General features: G+C 38.2%; 1 protein-coding gene across 10 annotated transcripts in view; it reads right to left on the bottom strand.

Annotated features, from left to right (window-relative positions):
- The window catches only part of CEP295 (centrosomal protein 295), a 46,210-nt gene extending 34,189 nt beyond the window's left edge, over window positions 1-12,021 (bottom strand). For 7 of the 10 annotated variants that reach the window (XR_014000048.1, XR_014000049.1, XM_081154671.1 and 4 more), the window contains exons 1-6: window positions 11,902-12,021; window positions 8,825-8,958; window positions 7,829-8,029; window positions 6,486-6,610; window positions 5,684-5,777; window positions 3,155-3,250 (exon numbers count right to left, since the gene is read on the bottom strand). Coding sequence is in view for 7 of the 10 variants with exons in the window: in XM_081154671.1 (XP_081010797.1) it covers window positions 3,155-3,250; window positions 5,684-5,777; window positions 6,486-6,610; window positions 7,829-8,029; window positions 8,825-8,932 (624 nt within the window). In the remaining 3 variants the exon portion in view is untranslated. Of the gene's footprint in view, window positions 1-3,154; window positions 3,251-5,683; window positions 5,778-6,485; window positions 6,611-7,828; window positions 8,030-8,824; window positions 8,959-11,901 lie in introns of those variants that run through there. The other 3 variants (XM_081154673.1, XM_081154676.1, XM_081154670.1) reach the window with 2 other exon arrangements.
- Window positions 12,022-17,381: the final 5,360 nt, after the last annotated feature.

Consider the following 17,381-nt stretch of genomic DNA (forward strand, 5'->3'; position numbering starts at 1 on the left):
TTTTTTTTTTTGTCAGATCAGCAAAAAAAAATTTTTTCGGTGTCCTGCAGAATTTTAGTAATTAGTTTATGTGTGCCAAGAGATGAAACAGGTTGAAAATCACGGTATTATATTCATCCAACGCACTCCTCCATCATTTTTTAAGTAAAGAAATCCTATGAAAACACTGAATGTTGAAAGGTAAACACCCACAAAGCTAGTAGTAAAGAAACCACAAACATGTAAGTCATTTATGAAAACACTGAGATTTGTCTTTGATTTTCAACCAAAATTTGCTGCTTGGGTTCAGCCTCAAGAAGGCCAAATCATCAAAAACACCTACTTTAATATAATTTCTGGCCTTGAGAACATATGCATAACCCATAATTATGTGATTGTAGAGTCAGCCATCATATTTATTAACATAACAATGGTGGGGGGGGGGAGGTGCACATAATCTGGATTCTTATATCTGAATATTCACTTTCAAGTACTGGTAACATTCCAAATGTAACTTTAAGTAAAAATTTTCTCATGTATTTTATATGTTGAAATTCTGTTGGTCAGTTAAAACAATAATTAATGATGGCCATGAAAGCTATTAAGTATATATGTAAAAATTACTTAAAATTCTCAAATAGTAAAATAGGTAGAGACTGACATTAATATATTAAGAAAGAGTACACTGCGCAAACAACTTTATAAAAAATATTATATTACTTTTGAGCCAATAAACATTTATGCAAATCTAAATATGCCAGACAAAACAAAAATTTGATCAAATCAAAATTATAATCAGCATAAAAGTATTTAGTGGATTAATATGCAAAGCTTTCCAAAAATAATCTTTAGGAACAGTATTTCATTCTATTTAGGCCATGAGGTTACAAAAAAAAAAAAAAGTTGTTTTGGAATCCTTCACTCCAGCTAAGGGTAAAAGCAGAATGTCAATTTTGGCAAACCAAAATTTTAAGGGAGAGAAAAACTTTAAAATACACAACATTCATGATTAACATGTTAAGTCCAGACACAATGAGGAATATAAAGGATATAAAGAAAATAGAGTAACGAGAAAAATTAGATACCTCAAGTTTTATTCTCAGTGCCCAAACTTCAAAACAAGATTTTATAAGAGTGCTTTAGGAATACAATCCTTTATAGATTTTGTCCATGCAATTAAAAATTTAAACAAAAATCTGGTTGAAATAACTGTTAGATTCCATTTTCAGTAGTGGAATTCAAAGGGTATGTGAAATTTGCAAAAACTGAATCCGAAGCAAAATTCTTTTTAGAAAATATGTTTCTGAAAAACTTTTTCATGAATTGTAATCTGCAGTGCACAAAATACTGAATATTATTAAATATGCTGCTTGTGCATCTTGTATATCAGACATTTGGGCAGAAATTTTTTATACTGATGAATTTAACTTTTCTCCTTTACTTGTCTGCAGACATTTCTGGGTCCCAGGGTAACCAATATAATGGCTCTGACTGGAAAAATATTTCTAGAATAAAAAAATCCATTTTTAAACTATGCAACTGTCATTGACAACGGAAAAAACATGATGAAGGGCATGAGTAATTTAGGAATTTCAAGTACATGATGTTTTGTTTAGTTGTGTGTATAGAAAGTAAATGTAGCAAAACATAATTCAGAGAATTACTGGCTCTAGCAGGAATATAGCAGGCCACTTTCATCATTCTTCAGCCAAAGACGAATTTTATGGCATACAAGGGACTTTAGAACTAAGTTATCAGGACATTGTTATCTTGCAAACCAAGCACATTATTCCATTGTCACATTTTAAACCCAAGGTTTAAGGACAGAGTTTTCCTGAGTGACAGTGTGAAGAAGCAAATAAAAGAAAATAACAGAATGCTTTGGTTTGTGCACCTGCTTTTATAAAACTGTATTATAACGACTGATCCAATCTTCAAGCCTGGAAATTAAAGAGTAGGTAGGTCTTTCAGTTACTCTCAGAGGAAAGCTGGAAAGTTTAGTAACTTACTCTAACACCATCAGAGGTATCCCTATACTAAAGCTAGGCAAAAGAAAAAAAAAGTCTTTCATCAATCTTAATTGAAAGGCATCTACTTAATAATACAAAAATGAAGTATAGTAACCACAAGAGCAAGGTAGCAAAAGACTGAAATTATTGTTCCAGCATTATAATATTGAAGTTGTGATGATCATTTATGATTTTAAATAAATCTCAAGATTTAATCTTATGATAATACTCATTTTAGGTCTTGACCGAATACTGATTTTAACACCTGCTACTGAGCAGTCAACCAAAATGGGTATTTGCTGCATTCTAAACTCCAAATGAATGCTATATCAAGAAAGTTTATTTTCCTAGCAGCTAAATATATCCATGAAAAAAATTAAAACCCACCATTACAAAGAAATAGCAATTATAATAATGAGAGATCATTTGTCATTCTTAAGAGTGGCAAAAAATTTTAAACCATAATATTCCATACAGCCTAGGGTATAATAAGATGGCCTTTCTCATACATTGTTGATACTTTTTTAAAAGGCAATTTAATGACTCATATCAAGTATTTGTTATCTAATGTCACATAGTTTGGAACCAATAATTTCTGTTCTAGGAATCTGTTCTAAACATACAATGAGATCTGTAGACAAAACTGTACAATATTATTATGTTTGCATTATTTACAGAAGAAATAGAACAGAAAAATGGTTAAATTCTATGATAAAATATTAAGTATTTGTCAAATGCCATATTTTAAAAACTGTATGTTTATATATATAGACTACAATGAATTCATTAATGTGTTAACCATATTTCCTTTTGGTAATGGAATCATAGGTGGTTTTCCTAGTTTATGCTTGTGCGTGTAATTCCAAAATTTTCACAAAGAGCATGCATTATTTTTTTGATATAAAAGTTTTAAAATTTGCTATTGTAAAATATAACCACCCAACTCACCAACTCCTTTCATTCGTATTAAACCTCATTCATATTAAACGTGACATGAAAATTCAAAGCATATTTGAAAGATTTTTTAATCATTATTACTCTGTGATGGTTAGAGTTGTTCAAATTTTGACACCTCGGAACAACAAACATAGAACCAAGATATAACTCAAGTCAACGAACAGAGAAATAATAAAGTGAGGGACATGACCCGATATTAAGTCAATCACCTGTTTGGTGTCTGTCTCTCTATTCACGAAAGTGCAAAGATGATGGTAGGTAGAACTACTGGTTTTCATATTAGAAATTCTCTTTACTTCAACGTTCTGAAAAACGGAACACAGAAAATAGATTGTTAGGTTAAAGCATTAATTTTCATTTAAAGCTGGATCCAAAACAAAAAAATTATATTTCATCAGTTATCCTTATTTTTTTCACATGGGATCATGCCCTGTATTTCCATCAAACTGGAATTTAGGTTTTAAAGCTAGATTATATTTGGCAAGAATATTAAAGAGGTGATGCTGTATAATTTAATGCACCACATCAGGAGACACATAATAAGATGCTCCACTATTACTGATTCTAAGTTTGATCATTTGGTTATGGTGGTTCATGCTCACTGGTAAGAGGTTAGTTCTCTTTTCTTTTTTCAAACAGAAGTAGGCCAATGAATGAATGTAGGAGGATGATAGACACCTGTCTGGTGCCAAAGTATAGCCTCTCAGATAACTTGGTAATTGAAAAGAGAAATATACCTTTATGATGGATATCTCTTATAGTCACCACCATAACCAAGCCAGACATACAGAATATGAGAAACGAGTCTAATCTCTTCAAAGTAGTTCTGTCAAAGTCTAAAATAAAAGACTTGACTAGGGTTGGGGGAGATGATGTTCTACATTGAGAGAGACCAAAGAGACCAAACATGCAGAAGCAATAGGTGAACCTTGACTTGGGTCCTAGTCAAAAAAAAAAAAAAAAAGAGCTGTAGATAAGACAATTTAGGGGCAACTGGAAAATTCTGAGTACAAACTAATTAAATAGATTTAAGGAATTAATGTTAATATTCTTAAAGTGTTACTGTGGTTGCATAAGAGAATATCCTTATTACAAGAGGCATGTGGAAGTACTAGGGGTGAAGTGTCATCTCTACAATTTACATTCAAATATATACATATGTGCACAACTATTTGCCATCTATATACAGTGCAAACAGCTATTCATTGTACTCTTCTAACTTCTCTGTACTTTGAAACTTTTCATAATAAAAAGTTGGGGGGAGGGAAAGTATACATCCAACATATTTATTCATACTTGCCAAATCATGCAGTTTTTCTTGCTTTTTGTAAATTTTTGCCTTTGGCTTGTTAGGAACCTTAGGAATTATGACAAAGGAAAATTAAGGCATCATGGATTAAAAACTACCTGCCTTTTAACATGGTACTGAGGGAGTGAATGAAATCTGACTCTTCCATTTGAATCTTGTTGGATCAACTGTTATATGGCAGATGGCTCAACATAAAAACAGGAAGGCTGACAACATGAAAGGCTTAAGAGGCAAATATGGTGTGCCTATGTTGATCATACATACATAAAATATATGTGTGTATACAACTAAATTAGACATCTTTGTGTTTCTATAGGTTTTCTTTTCTACTTAACTTTTTAGGTAAAAATAACTGATTTTGATAATCATCCAAATAGCCAGCTCAATAACCACAAAAAGCTAATGTGAACAAGAGAATCAATACCTTTTCAAATTAATTTCCACTTCACCACTTAATAAATAAAATGTGTTTTCAAAAATAAGCTCCAAAAGCAAGCATGTAACAGACTGATGATTCTCAGAGGGAAAGGGGTGGGGTGGGAGGTGGGGTGGGAAGAGATTAACCACAGAACTTATACGCATATATGCATAACCCATGGATACAGACAATAGTTCGGTGAAGGCCTGGGGAGGGGGCAAAAGCGTGGAGGAGAGGGTTAATGGGGGGGAAAAAGGGGACCCCTGTAATACTTCCAACAATAAAGATAAATTTAAAAGAATAATAAGCTCCAAATCACAAAAGCACACATTTTACCCAGAGACCTATCTCATTTTACATAATCTTGCATATATTTATTAACTTATATGAACCTAATTTCTTTATCTTATAATATGGTAACTATTTACAATGCGAAGTCTACAGAGCAAATAATCCAGTTACTTTTAAAATAAAGGGCATTTTTTTTAAAATGGGCCAAACTATTCAGTTTTTTAAAAATCAAAAACATTACAGGTTTGCAAATAACAAAAAAATATTTTGAGACAACTGGGGAAAACTGAACATAGACTGTGTTTTAGATGATATTGGGAACAATATTAGTATTATGTTAAAAAAAAAAGTCCTTATACAGCAGAGATACATACTAAAGCATTTTTGTGTAAAATGATACCTAGCATTTTTAAATACTCCAGATATATGCATGTGTTACTTGTACAATTTAAATTAAGTTAGGCCCTAGCTGGGCAGTTCAGTTGGTTAGAGCATCGTCCCAAAATGCCAAGGTTGTGGGTTCGATCCCTCGTCCAGGCACGTACAAGAATCAACAAATGAATGCGTAAATAGGTGGAACAACAAATAGATGTTTCTCACTTTCTCTAAAAATTAATAAATTTTTTAAAAGTTAAAGCAAATGATATTTTGATCTGCACTGAACTCTAATAGTAAAGAATTATTATAACCTAGTTCTTCTTAACACTCAAAGTAATTCACCTCAAAAAGAGCTGGAGGAGGAGGTGGCAGACTTGTAATTTTCGCAGATCTTTCTTTTTCTGCAAGCAGTGCTTCCTTTCGAGCTTTTATGTGCCTTAAAAAGCAAGAGATGGCATAAATTACTTTCTTAGGTAATATTACAGTTCAACCCTTAAGGTTAAAAATATAAAAGCCATAGGATCTCAAGAAATCCTCCAATCTGATCCCACAGGCTCAAGTGTGTTGTTTAATAAAGAGTCCATACATAACAGACATGTAAGAAAATGTTTACCAAATGAAAGAGATGTATCTAAAGACTTAAAGCTCTACAGTGGTGACTAATATAACAAACATCTAACGTTCCTTAGTTTAGAGTTAAAAAAAAAAAGAGAGAAAGATGGGCCACCGTATAAAATGACCACTGCTGACTAGTAACAGGATCTTTCATTTTTACAACATGCAAAAACAGTAATGACTTTCAAAGAATCTATAACCTCTTTTAATGTTCTTAATTACACTGCTCTTCTTCTTTTTTTTACATCAAAGGCAGAGAGATTTTGGTTGGCATGCATTCTGAACTAGCCATACATTTCTACACGAACTTAGTAATTGTTGCTAAAGTCAGGCTAGAGGAGAAAGCTCATTTGTTACTATGTTCACCTAAGCAAACCACTCTGCCCCACTGCATTATTAAACCAAGTTAACAAACACAATGGATATACTGTGACTTTTATTTAACAGTAGCTTAAACATTATCCAATGTAGCCTCTACTTCTAACCATACTAGTTTCAGTGGAGAATATGGTAAAAACTATTACTTTACCAGGTTTTTTGTTTCATTGACATTTCTTTTTGCTTTTTCTGTACTTTCAGGGCCTCTTTATGCCTCACTTCTGCTTTTCTTTTTCTTTCTGCTGCCTGCTGTGCCAGAGCATTCAAATCAGGTTCCTAAAAATATATGTAAGATGTTAAATCATGTTAATCAAGGTTAAAAGGTAGTATTACAGAACAACCCTTGGTGACTTCCCTAGTAGGGGCCAAAAAAACGTGAAGGCGGTATGCAAATGACCAAAGTTTAGGAAACACTGCACTAAAGCACAAAGTTAATGGTGGCATAAATGAAGCTACAAAAATCTGATGTAAGAACTTAAGGCCATTACTAAAAACAGAGACTAAAACCAGGGACCACGGAACTTAATTTGATTGCCACACTCTTTAAAGATATCTCTTTTCCTCACTAGTGGCTTGATATCAAAGACTTGCCTTCTTTGGAACTAGCTTATTTTGTGTGACTGTCCCTGGGATTGCAATCTAGAACAGTCTAAAACAGGCATGCGTCGTTTCACTGTGCTTCACTTTATTGCACTTGATAGTGTGGCTTTTACAAATTAAAGGTTTGTGGCAACCCTGCATCAAGCAACTCTGTTGGCACCATTTTCCAAAAGACTCAGATGATGATTAACATTTTTTAGCATTAAAGTACTTTTTAGTTAAGGTATGTATATTGTTTTTTAGACATAATGTGACTGTAGACTTATTATACTATAGTGTAAACACAACATTTATATGTACCGGGAAACCAAACAATTCACATGACTCACTTTATTGTAGTGGTCTGAGACCAAACCTGCAATATCTTTAAGGTATGCCTGTGGTTTTCAACCATAAATCACAATAAACAACAAAATAAGGTTCAGGGGACAGTTTTAAATACTGAGTTAAGCTCTACTTTGCCTCTCTGAAAGTCATCAAAGACTTTTTACTATGTGTGAATGAAATCCAAGTGTTTATACTTTCAGCTATACATGTTTTCGAGGTATGAGGAATAATAAAATGGGGAATTTGAATTCACCCCACTGAATCTGTCCAAGATGCTTGAAATAACAACTTCTGATTTAAAAAGTTACTATTTTATTACCCAGAGAGTTAAAGACTGGAAGAGAATGATAATTTAAACTTCACAGGAAGACAGATTTTACTTGACATGACTCTTACTAGGATACGAACCTAGCAGCATTCTTAAATTACATTAAATTTAAAAAGTTCCGGCTGCCCCAAATTCTATCTATGAAAACATTTTTTTATCAGACAAGCATTTAACAACTATAATTTACTTCTAACCAAAATTACTACCACAGACAAGCAGTCAAATCAGCGTTCACCTACATTTTCTTTGGCTTGTTGGTGTCCTTCTCCCATATTTCTTAAACTTGCCAAATACAGTCTTTCCAAGTTGTTTATTTTCTGAGTTTGTGATTCTTCCCATTCTGCCCTCAGTGCCTCTGCCAAACGAGTCAATTGCCAATTTCTCCTCTGTTTTATATCTTCTCTTCTCTGAAAAGCAATATTCCTTTCTTGTTCTCGAACCTGAAGAATGAATATTTAACAGGTTATATGAAAAGAGTACTTAAACTTTTTGAAAAGCTATTTGGAAACAAAAGCATAAATGAATTCTCTTTAGATCTATCAATTCTCCTGAATATTCATATTACATTAGATAAACTCTATGTAAAGAAAAGAAAAAAAAATCCAAGTGATGTAGAAAAAATCCTAAAATCTCAAGACATCTTCTAAAGTTTCCTAAGTGATTAGTTATTATACCCCCAAGCCCTAATGGTATGCCATTATCATTCTAATAACCTAATTTAAGAGGCTAAAATGGTTAGGCATGATTCAACAAAATTTATAGCCCAGATGAATATAGATAGAGCTAGATGAAAACTCTGTATCTGTGGTATATCATCCCCAATTCTAGGGAGAATGGCACCTAAAACATGCTTCACAAGGACTTAACTTACTCTAAAGACTTGTAGAAAAGGAAAATCTATTAACTTCTTAATAAATTTGTTTCAGCAGCTAATAATCTTTCCAGTAATCTTTCAAAGTCATTCTAATCTTCATCAGTTACACATCACTTAAAAAACACTTAAAGAGCTATCTTCCAATAATTATTGAGTCAAATCACCCTAATCCTCAAACTCTGCTCCAGTCTACTTACTATTTCAGCCTATTTTTCAAATGTTCCAAAACTAGTTAGTATGCAAGAATCAGGGCTCTTGTACAGCCAGAAAAGGTTTTTAAGTGCAACATTTAGAAATGTAAAAAATACTAATAATTTGGAGAAGACAAAGAATTTGGAACTTTGTTCCAAATAAATCTTACCTGTAGCAATCTTAGCTTTCGTCTTCTCTCATAATCTTCTTTTAAAATGACTGCTTCCTCATTAGGACTCAATCTCATCTTACCAGCATTCACTACCTTTCTTTTCATTTTTGTGTTCTTTAAATATAAAGGTTCTGCATTTTTAAAAAGGAAAAAAAGTCTACTAAAATAAGGCAGCAAAGGTAATTTTAAAAACATATATTAATATATTTGACAGTTAAAAGGCTGTATATGTGCAAATAAAATCATTTGGGTAAAGAAAGTCTAACTTATTTACAAACATCAATGATTAATTCAGCACTGAAATTGGTGGTTTTCAGATAGATGGGAAGGGGTTAAGTGGAAGATAATCAGAGACACTTGGAAAAAAACTTTCCCATCTACAGCAGATTATTCTTTACGTAGAATATCTGGGACTGACTTATTCCTGATTGTGATTTCCAGTTTACTTAGCTCAAATGTAAAAAAAATAAAGACTTAAAAAAGATGTGTTAGCACAGAATAAAGTTTTCACAATTACTGCTGTAACTGCAAGGGCTCCTGGTCCCTAGATTCAACTTCCAATCTGTTGTACACAAGTCGATCACCAAGCGTCACTGTATCTATCATATGGAATTAAATCAGCCCCTGAACAGTAAACAATTCTTTGACAATTACAACGGTGTGATTTTTAAATAAATAATCATTTAAAAAAATCCTTTAGGAACAATTCTGTTGTTTGGATGAGTATTTAGATTTCCAGTCTATTTTTCTAGTGGTACTGTTTATACTCAGTGTTCTTACTCTCCTCCCTAGATTAACATACCCCTATTTGAGGGAGTCTGCTGGAGAGAAATGGGAAGAATGTAAAAAGCCGTTAAGTTTCTGTAATTTGAAAACCCTTCTCAGGTCATTCTCATATCTCCTCGTTTCCATCACTGTCATTTCCAAAAATTTTGAGTAGTCACCATTTCATTTGCCAGAGGATTATAGGAAAACAAACATGTATTTGTTATTTTTACCTAGATGTGATAGAATAATTGTTTTCTCTTGTATATAACTTTAAAACTTTTTAAAAACTTATTTGGAAATAATTTCAGACTTAGAATTCCCATACACTTTTCCCCCAGCTTCTCTCAATGTTAACACCTTATGTAAATACAGTACAATTATCAAAACCTGGAAATTAATACTGGCACAATACTTTTAACTAATCTACAGAAAAAGTTAAAAATCTTAAAATGTCATTCATTATCCCACTAATGTCCATTTTTCTGGACAGGACCCAATCCAAGGAAAACACATTGCATTTGATTGTTGTGGTACTCTGCAGATACCAAAATGGGATTAAACCCACAAATATTTTATTAGGAGAAATGTCTGTGCAAGAAAAAAATGGAGACAGAGCTGATAAAAGCTGGGAACACTTCAGACTTCCATGCAAATCTGACACTGAGTGAAGGAGGGAGATAAATCAGGTAGATGCCTCCTAAATGGCCATGCAGTCTAAGGAAGGTTCAGCAAGACCTCTGGGAGTCCTTAAGCTAAAGCCCCTGGTTTCCTAAGGAACAGTCCCAACACGCTCAGTTATTGGCTAGGCTCTGTCTTGGCTAGGAGCAGCCCATGGGAAGCACCCACGCAAATTTCAGGATGCAGGTGCTTCACATTCTCATGGCTGCGGAGGTTGCCCTGCCTCCTTCAACTGCTCTAATCTGGGACAGTTCCTCAGCCTGTCTTTCTTCTTTCTCAAGATCTTGACATTTTTGAAAAATACTGGCCAGTTGTTTTATGGAATGTCCATCAATTTGAACTTGTTTAATCTTTTCTTCTGGTTAGAATGAGGTTATGCATTTTTGGCAAGAACACCACAGAAGGGAGGGATAATGCATCCTTCTCAGTGCTTCACATCAGGCGGTAAGGGAGGTTAACCTGTCTCACTACTGGTTTACTACTGGCAATGTGAATTTTGAGCAGGTGGTTAAAGTGGTATCTACCTACCTACCAGGTTTCTCCTTTGTAAATATCTGGTGGAGAGAGAGTTGAGGCCATATAAATATCATGTTGCTCATCAAACTTCTGCCCACTAAGTTCAGTATCCATTAATGATTGCTGTCTGAAAGAACTACTGTGCTGTTTATCAGAAGGTATTTTCTGTTTCCCTTATTCCTTCTGCACTTACATTTGGAATCCTACTCTAAGGAAGAGTTTCCCCTGCTCCCTCACTTATTCAAATCCACATGGATTTTTAAATTCTATGCATTATTGCTACCCGATGAGTGATACTACTTATCTTGCAAGATTTTGTTCAGATTAAGCGGCACCTGACACACTGTAATCACAACAGTAATACTGGACTTAGAAGACTGGGTTCAAGACCCAACACTGCAACTTAAAGCAGGAAGACACTGGCCGACTCACTTAAGCCACTTTGGTCTCCTTTCCTTAAACGATACAATCGGAGTAACATCTACCCCAACAGGTTGTTCTGATGATTATGTAACTTAATGAATGTGCAACTACCCAAGATCTTCTAAGTATTAAGGACTCGAACATTCCCCAATGCTTTCAAAGCTCAGTTTGGAGCAGAACTTAATGCCTAAGAAATTAAAGGGGACAGGCATCAAAACAAGAGCACTCTCTCCGCCAGAAACGACCCCCGGCAGGGCTCTTAAACGGCTCCCCGGTTTCAGGCCACGTCCACGGTGATCTTGCGGCAGGACGCACAGAGCGGAGCTGGTCGCAGCAGCGGAACAGCCGAGGCGCTCGCGGGTCCCCATCACCCTAGGAATTTCCGGGACCCCGCGCGACCCGACCCAGGCAGAGGCGCGCAGCTACCCGCGCAGAGGCCCCCGGGCAGCCTCTCGCACGAGCCGGCGGGTCTGGCTCGGGCCGCTCCTGCGGCCCCGAGGCTCCTGCGAGCCGCAAGCCCACCCGAGCCGGGAAAGCGGCCGCCGCGGCCTGAGCACCGCGGATCGTGCCGCGTTCGCGGCGCCGCATCCGCCCCGCGTCCCCTCCCTGCCCGACACACTCCCAGGTCCAGGCTTCCGGGACTCGTGCACGCCCGGCGGCGCGGGGAAGCGGGCGCGTCCGTCACTCGCCTGAGAACTCCGAGCCGGGGGCCAGGAAACGCCGCTCAGCCAGGGAAGGCCCCGGCGGCCGCCGCGGATCCGCTTCCCAACAGCCGTTCGTGCGCCTGCGGGGCGGCCGTCGCCCAGCCGCCGTCATTTCCGTCATTCAAACCGCCCGCCAATGGCGGGGCCAAACCGCGGGAATCCGCCTGGTCCCGCCTCCCCCGGGGGCCGCCGGGAAGGCGGCGCCACGCGCGAGCTCGTGCGTAGAGCCCCATTATCTCCGTCGCCGCGGCTCTAAAGTCTCACTTACTCTCCGCAAGCTCGTTTCGCGGGGCCGGAGACAGAGGTCCAGAAACGGGAAGCTATTTTTCCGGAGTCCTGAGGGCGGCTTCTGCCTTAAATCACCATCACGAAGATGCCTCGGGATTTGCGTCCTTCTGTGTACTGACTGCACAATTCATTTGGTGCGATGACGCTGGTTTCTGATGGCTTCCTTCAGAGGCCTCCAGCTCGTCCAACAGTGAACCATATCCCGATACTTCGTGCCTCCAGAGGTCCAGCACACCTAGAAAATGCCAAGGAGTTATCTGCTGTAAATAAGCTATCCCCAGAAAGGGGATGAGTACAGTTTCGTATTTATTGAGCATCTATTGGGTGCCAAGTGCAGTGTGCTACGTGCAGGGGAGACAAGGGTATAGGAATTGTGGCCCTTTTCCTAGATATTGTAGTCTAGTTAAACATACCAGGAATGAAAGGATTAGAAAATGGGGAGTGGGGGGGATGAGGAAGTCGCTGGCCTGATCTGAGCTGGCTTCCTCCCGCGGAAGAGGTCAGAGGGCAGGGGCACCAATTGGGGTACTGCTGCCGGAAGTGAGGAGATGAGGGCGCTGAGAATGGAGAGGAGTGGGTGGGTTTACGAGACAAACAGGATGCCAAACATCAGGAATATTTGGCAACTAAGTGGATGGTGATACTATCCTACTAGAACACGGGAAGGAGAGCAGGTTTGAGGTAGGACGTAGTTAAGTTTTGAATATCCTGTTTTTGTGCTGTTTATGGGATATTTAGACAAAAGAGTAAATTGCAGAAATGTTTAGGAGGCTAAAATTAGCAGTATGGACAAACAGTTGCATGTGAGGTTGAGGGAAAGGGAGAGTGAAGGTAACCGCACAGGCTGCTAGCTTGGGGAGCAATGGTGGTGATGGTGCCACCAACCGAGGAAGAAATCAGGAGTGGGAGTCAGTGAAGGGGCAAGGTGATGAGCTCAGCTCCGGACAGTTGAACTTCATATGCCCCTGGAGCATCCAGTGGTGTGCAGTAAACAGGTAAATGCAATAGTAGCCAACATTTCCTTACTAATACATTACCTGCCCTCTTCATAGGGTAGTTGTGAGACTCAAACTTCATGAGTCATATGAGAGCACTTTGTAAACTCTAAAGGGGTAGTTTAACAACTATTTTATTTATTTTTTCTGTCCAGCACCTTTCTACCCTCATCTGGCACAGACCCAGCCCTCTAGGCCACAGGGTGGGCATGTGACCCAGACTAGGCAAATCATAGTTCACTGTCTCCTTTGCCACTGGGATAACTCGGGTGGATACATAATCTAAAGTCAGAGTCTTTCACATGAATTTTTCTTACCTGAGCCACGAGGGATGGATATTTTCCTCTCGGCTTATGTTAGGGTATGAAACTGGAGCTTCCCCAAGTGACCCACCATGCGGACTCCCATAAACTGGCCTGGAAGAAAGAGTCTGACATTCAGCAAGGAACACATAGAATCCCAACAGTGTTCAAGTCCCTGGATCCATCTCTCCCTGATGTTAGCCTGTTCTGTAAATTACAGATAGAAGCCATTAAATCGACCCCCTTTTACTTAAGCTGCTTTGAATGGGAGTTTCTCTTTTTTGCAAATTAAAAGAGGCTGTAGATTTATATTTAAATTCTCACAGACAAACAACATCTGGATATCTTGGGAAATACTATAGACTAAAAATAAAGACCTTGGACCTAGAATCCAACTGCCGGTATTTAAGTTTCTGGTTCAGCAACTCTGTGACCTTGAGCTAGTTCCTGAACCTCCTGAAAAGTTAGTTTTCTAATCTTTAAAGGGGATGTAGTAAAAGTACTCAAAAGGTTATTGTGAGGTTTTAAAGCTCTTTAAGACAGTGCCTGGCACAAAGTGTGCAATCAATGTTATCTTTTTTGGCTTTTAATTTAATACATTCACTTTAGACTACAGGAGGCAAAAAAACAAACCCTTTTAAATGTGTTTATTGGTGTTTTGAGTTTAATTTTTAATTAGGTCCTTTAGTACTTTGTAGGCCTAGGGAGAAGTGTGTATGTTAATCTTCTAGTGTTATCCCACCAGGAATGAATGTTAATAAACAGTGATCAAGAAGAAGGGTTGCCCTAGGCAGTAAGGGCTTTAGTGTGACTGGTCACCGAGCAATGCTGCCTCATCTCAAAATGCGACTGAAGCCACTTAGGATTGGAGCCCTTTAAGATGTTTCTTTGATGCTAACAGTTTCACTGTTCTGAGTTGTTTCATCTTTATATGGAATACGAGAGAGTGACATTAAAGTGTGTGGGAGTAGATGGGGGGTGGGAGGGCTCAATAACTCTGGTGTATAAAATCCAGAAGAAAGGAAATCTCTGCAAGAACTGAAGTAAGCAAACTTCCATCTGACCATCGGCCAGCTGCCTTTTTCTCTGGCAAACACCACAAGAGCTTAATAAGTGATAGTATCTCAATAGGATAATTTAGAGCTGCTACCAGGAGTGAGATTAAGAGTGCCCAGCAGGCCTTGGCCAGGTGGCTCAGTTGGTTGGAGCACCCTTCCCTGCACCAAAGGATTGCAGGTTTGATTCCCAGTCAGGGCACATACCTAAGTTGCAGTCCCTGCCCTGACGGGTGCTTATTGGGGTGATGTCTCTGTCTCCCCCCTCCTCCCTCTCTCTAAAATCAATCAATAAATAAAAATCCTCGGGTGAGGATTTAAAAAAAAAGAAGAAAAAGTGCCCACAGGAGAGGAAAAGATGTGCTGGGAAAGACTTTTAAAAGCTATAAATATTTTTTTAAAGGCATGTAAGTAGGTGGGATGGTATTGGGCCATTTATTTAAGGAGAGTGAGAAATGAGGAGAGAGAATGGAAAAGTTAATTGATTTTGTTTCACCTTTTAAATCTTTTTTAGCACATTGCTGATGTGATATTTATTAATATTTATTAACCCATAATAAGTGTGAGATAAATACTTAAAAAGACAGGATGCCTAAATGACAAGGAGAGAAAAGGGAAATTATTTACAACCTGGAAAAGTATGTGGCAGTTGGGGAGGCCTGGGTGGGGTGGGGAAGAGTTTTGCAAGCTGTTGTCAGAAGATGTGGATTTGAACATCTGCTTGATCAACAGTTAATCTCCCTGAGGCTCAGTCTCTATAAAACAGGGATAAAAATCCAAAATGTATTGAGCATCCTCTGTGCCAGGGATTTGAGTACCCATCCTATCTAATAGAGCATTTGTAAAAACCAAACAGAAAAAGTTATAAATATCCTACATAGAAGCATATCAAATAGCTATAAAAGGTCGTATTACAACTTGGCCACCAGTACAGACTCCGGGCAGGCAACTTCTGCACTGCAGTTTCTTTGTTTTTGCCGTTTGACCTGCTTTAACTGATCCAGCTTTTATATAACATGAATTGGTACTATAGGGTCAGAGTTCTCATCATCCAAAATTATTTCCATTTATCTGTGAACTTAACACTAATCTACACCCTTGCTACCTAAAGTGTGGTTGAAAACCAGAAGTATCCTCAGCACCTGGGAGCTTGTTAGAAATGCAGACTTTCAGGCCCCACCCAGAGTTGCTGAACCAGTCTGTCTGCACTTGAACTAGATCTGCAAGCAGTTCGCGCACACATTGAAGTTGGAGAAGAAGCAGTGCTCTTCACAAAGTCCCACATGAGATAAATTTAGGACAGGGTAACAATAAAAGGGGAAGCAGATGGGTCATAATATGAGTAAGTAACAGAGGCAGATCATGCCACTGTTAAAATGAGGATAGCGGTTCATTTTTCTTTTTTTTAATCCTCACCTGAGGATATTTTTTCCGTTGCTTTTCAGAGACGGGAAGAGAGAGAGAGAGACATCGATTGGTTGCCTCCCAACTGGGCCGGGGATCGAGCCTGCAACTGAGGTACCTGCCCTTGGCCGAAATCGAACCCGGAACCCTTCGGCCCGCTCTAGCCACTGAGCCAAACCGGCTAGGGCATGGTTCCTTTATTAATGTACACCTTGGCCACTTGCGGTATAGGCATGAGGTGTGCTGGAAAGAGTATACTGGATTTGGAGTTCTTATCCTAGCTCCGCCACTTACTGATTTAGAAAATCAGTCGCTCAATTTCCTCACCTCACCTCGTGGGGATTATGCCACCTATAATTTATGTGAAGCATAGAACACAGAACTGAGAACCCATTGTTCTTTTCACCTTCCTCGATAGAGTGTCCAGAAGAGTAATAATATGATAGACTGGCGTTACCTTTATGATGAATCATACTTCTCTTCATTGCAGCCCTCACCCAGAAACCTGGGATGTGTCTGTACTGGGATCTTAACAAGATGGTACTTATCCATTTGGGTGCATTATATTCATTCATTGAATATTCACTGAGCATTTACTAAGTGCCAATACTTTGAGAGTACAGTGATTAACCAGATATTGAGGATACAGCAATGCGCATGATAGACATGGTCCTGACCTCAAAGAGGCAGTGCAGACATGCAAACGAGCTCTTAAAATGCCGAGTGCCAAGTGCAATAGCCTTTCATTCCTAACACACGTGTATACACAGCCACTGTCCTGTTCGAGCCTGTTCCCGCTCACTGGTGCACTGAGGACTAGGATTAGCAGAAGGAAGGGGCAGTGACTATTGAGGAGACAGTTGATGGCTCTGCTACACCAGAGATCCAGCACACGTGGTAAACACTCTATGGTTTCCAGAAAGGAGGAGTTCCAGCTATAAATCTTTGGCACCAGGAAGAAGACAGTGGGGATTTAAGATATTCTCTCAATTTCAACAGGAGCAATGTCTTGATAACATAAGGCACATGGCGTTATTGTGTGTTGATGGTATAAAATATTTATTTAAATGATTGTAGTTAGGTTAAACAGGCATATTGAAGGGAATTCTGCTCTTTTAGGACACTGCCAAGCACAGCTGGCAGAATAAATTTATACTTCAATGTCTGTAAGTTTGGACTTTTTTTTTTAACTCAATATTTCAGAAAGTGGTGACATGGGACAAACCTTTCAGCCGGACATTCCTCTATAAGTATTCCTGCCCTTCAACCTACAGAGGTTCTCTTTTACATAATGTATCAACTCCAAATACCTCTTAATAGCTTTCCAAATCCTCTAGAATATGGCACTAAAAAGAGCAGAGCTCAGGGCTTGAGCTTATTACTAAGAGCTTTGAGCCTTAGTTTATTTGTAAAACTGGAAT

Source organism: Miniopterus schreibersii (genome assembly GCF_964146895.1).
Source record: "Miniopterus schreibersii genome assembly, chromosome: 12".
Lineage (NCBI taxonomy): Eukaryota > Metazoa > Chordata > Mammalia > Chiroptera > Miniopteridae > Miniopterus > Miniopterus schreibersii.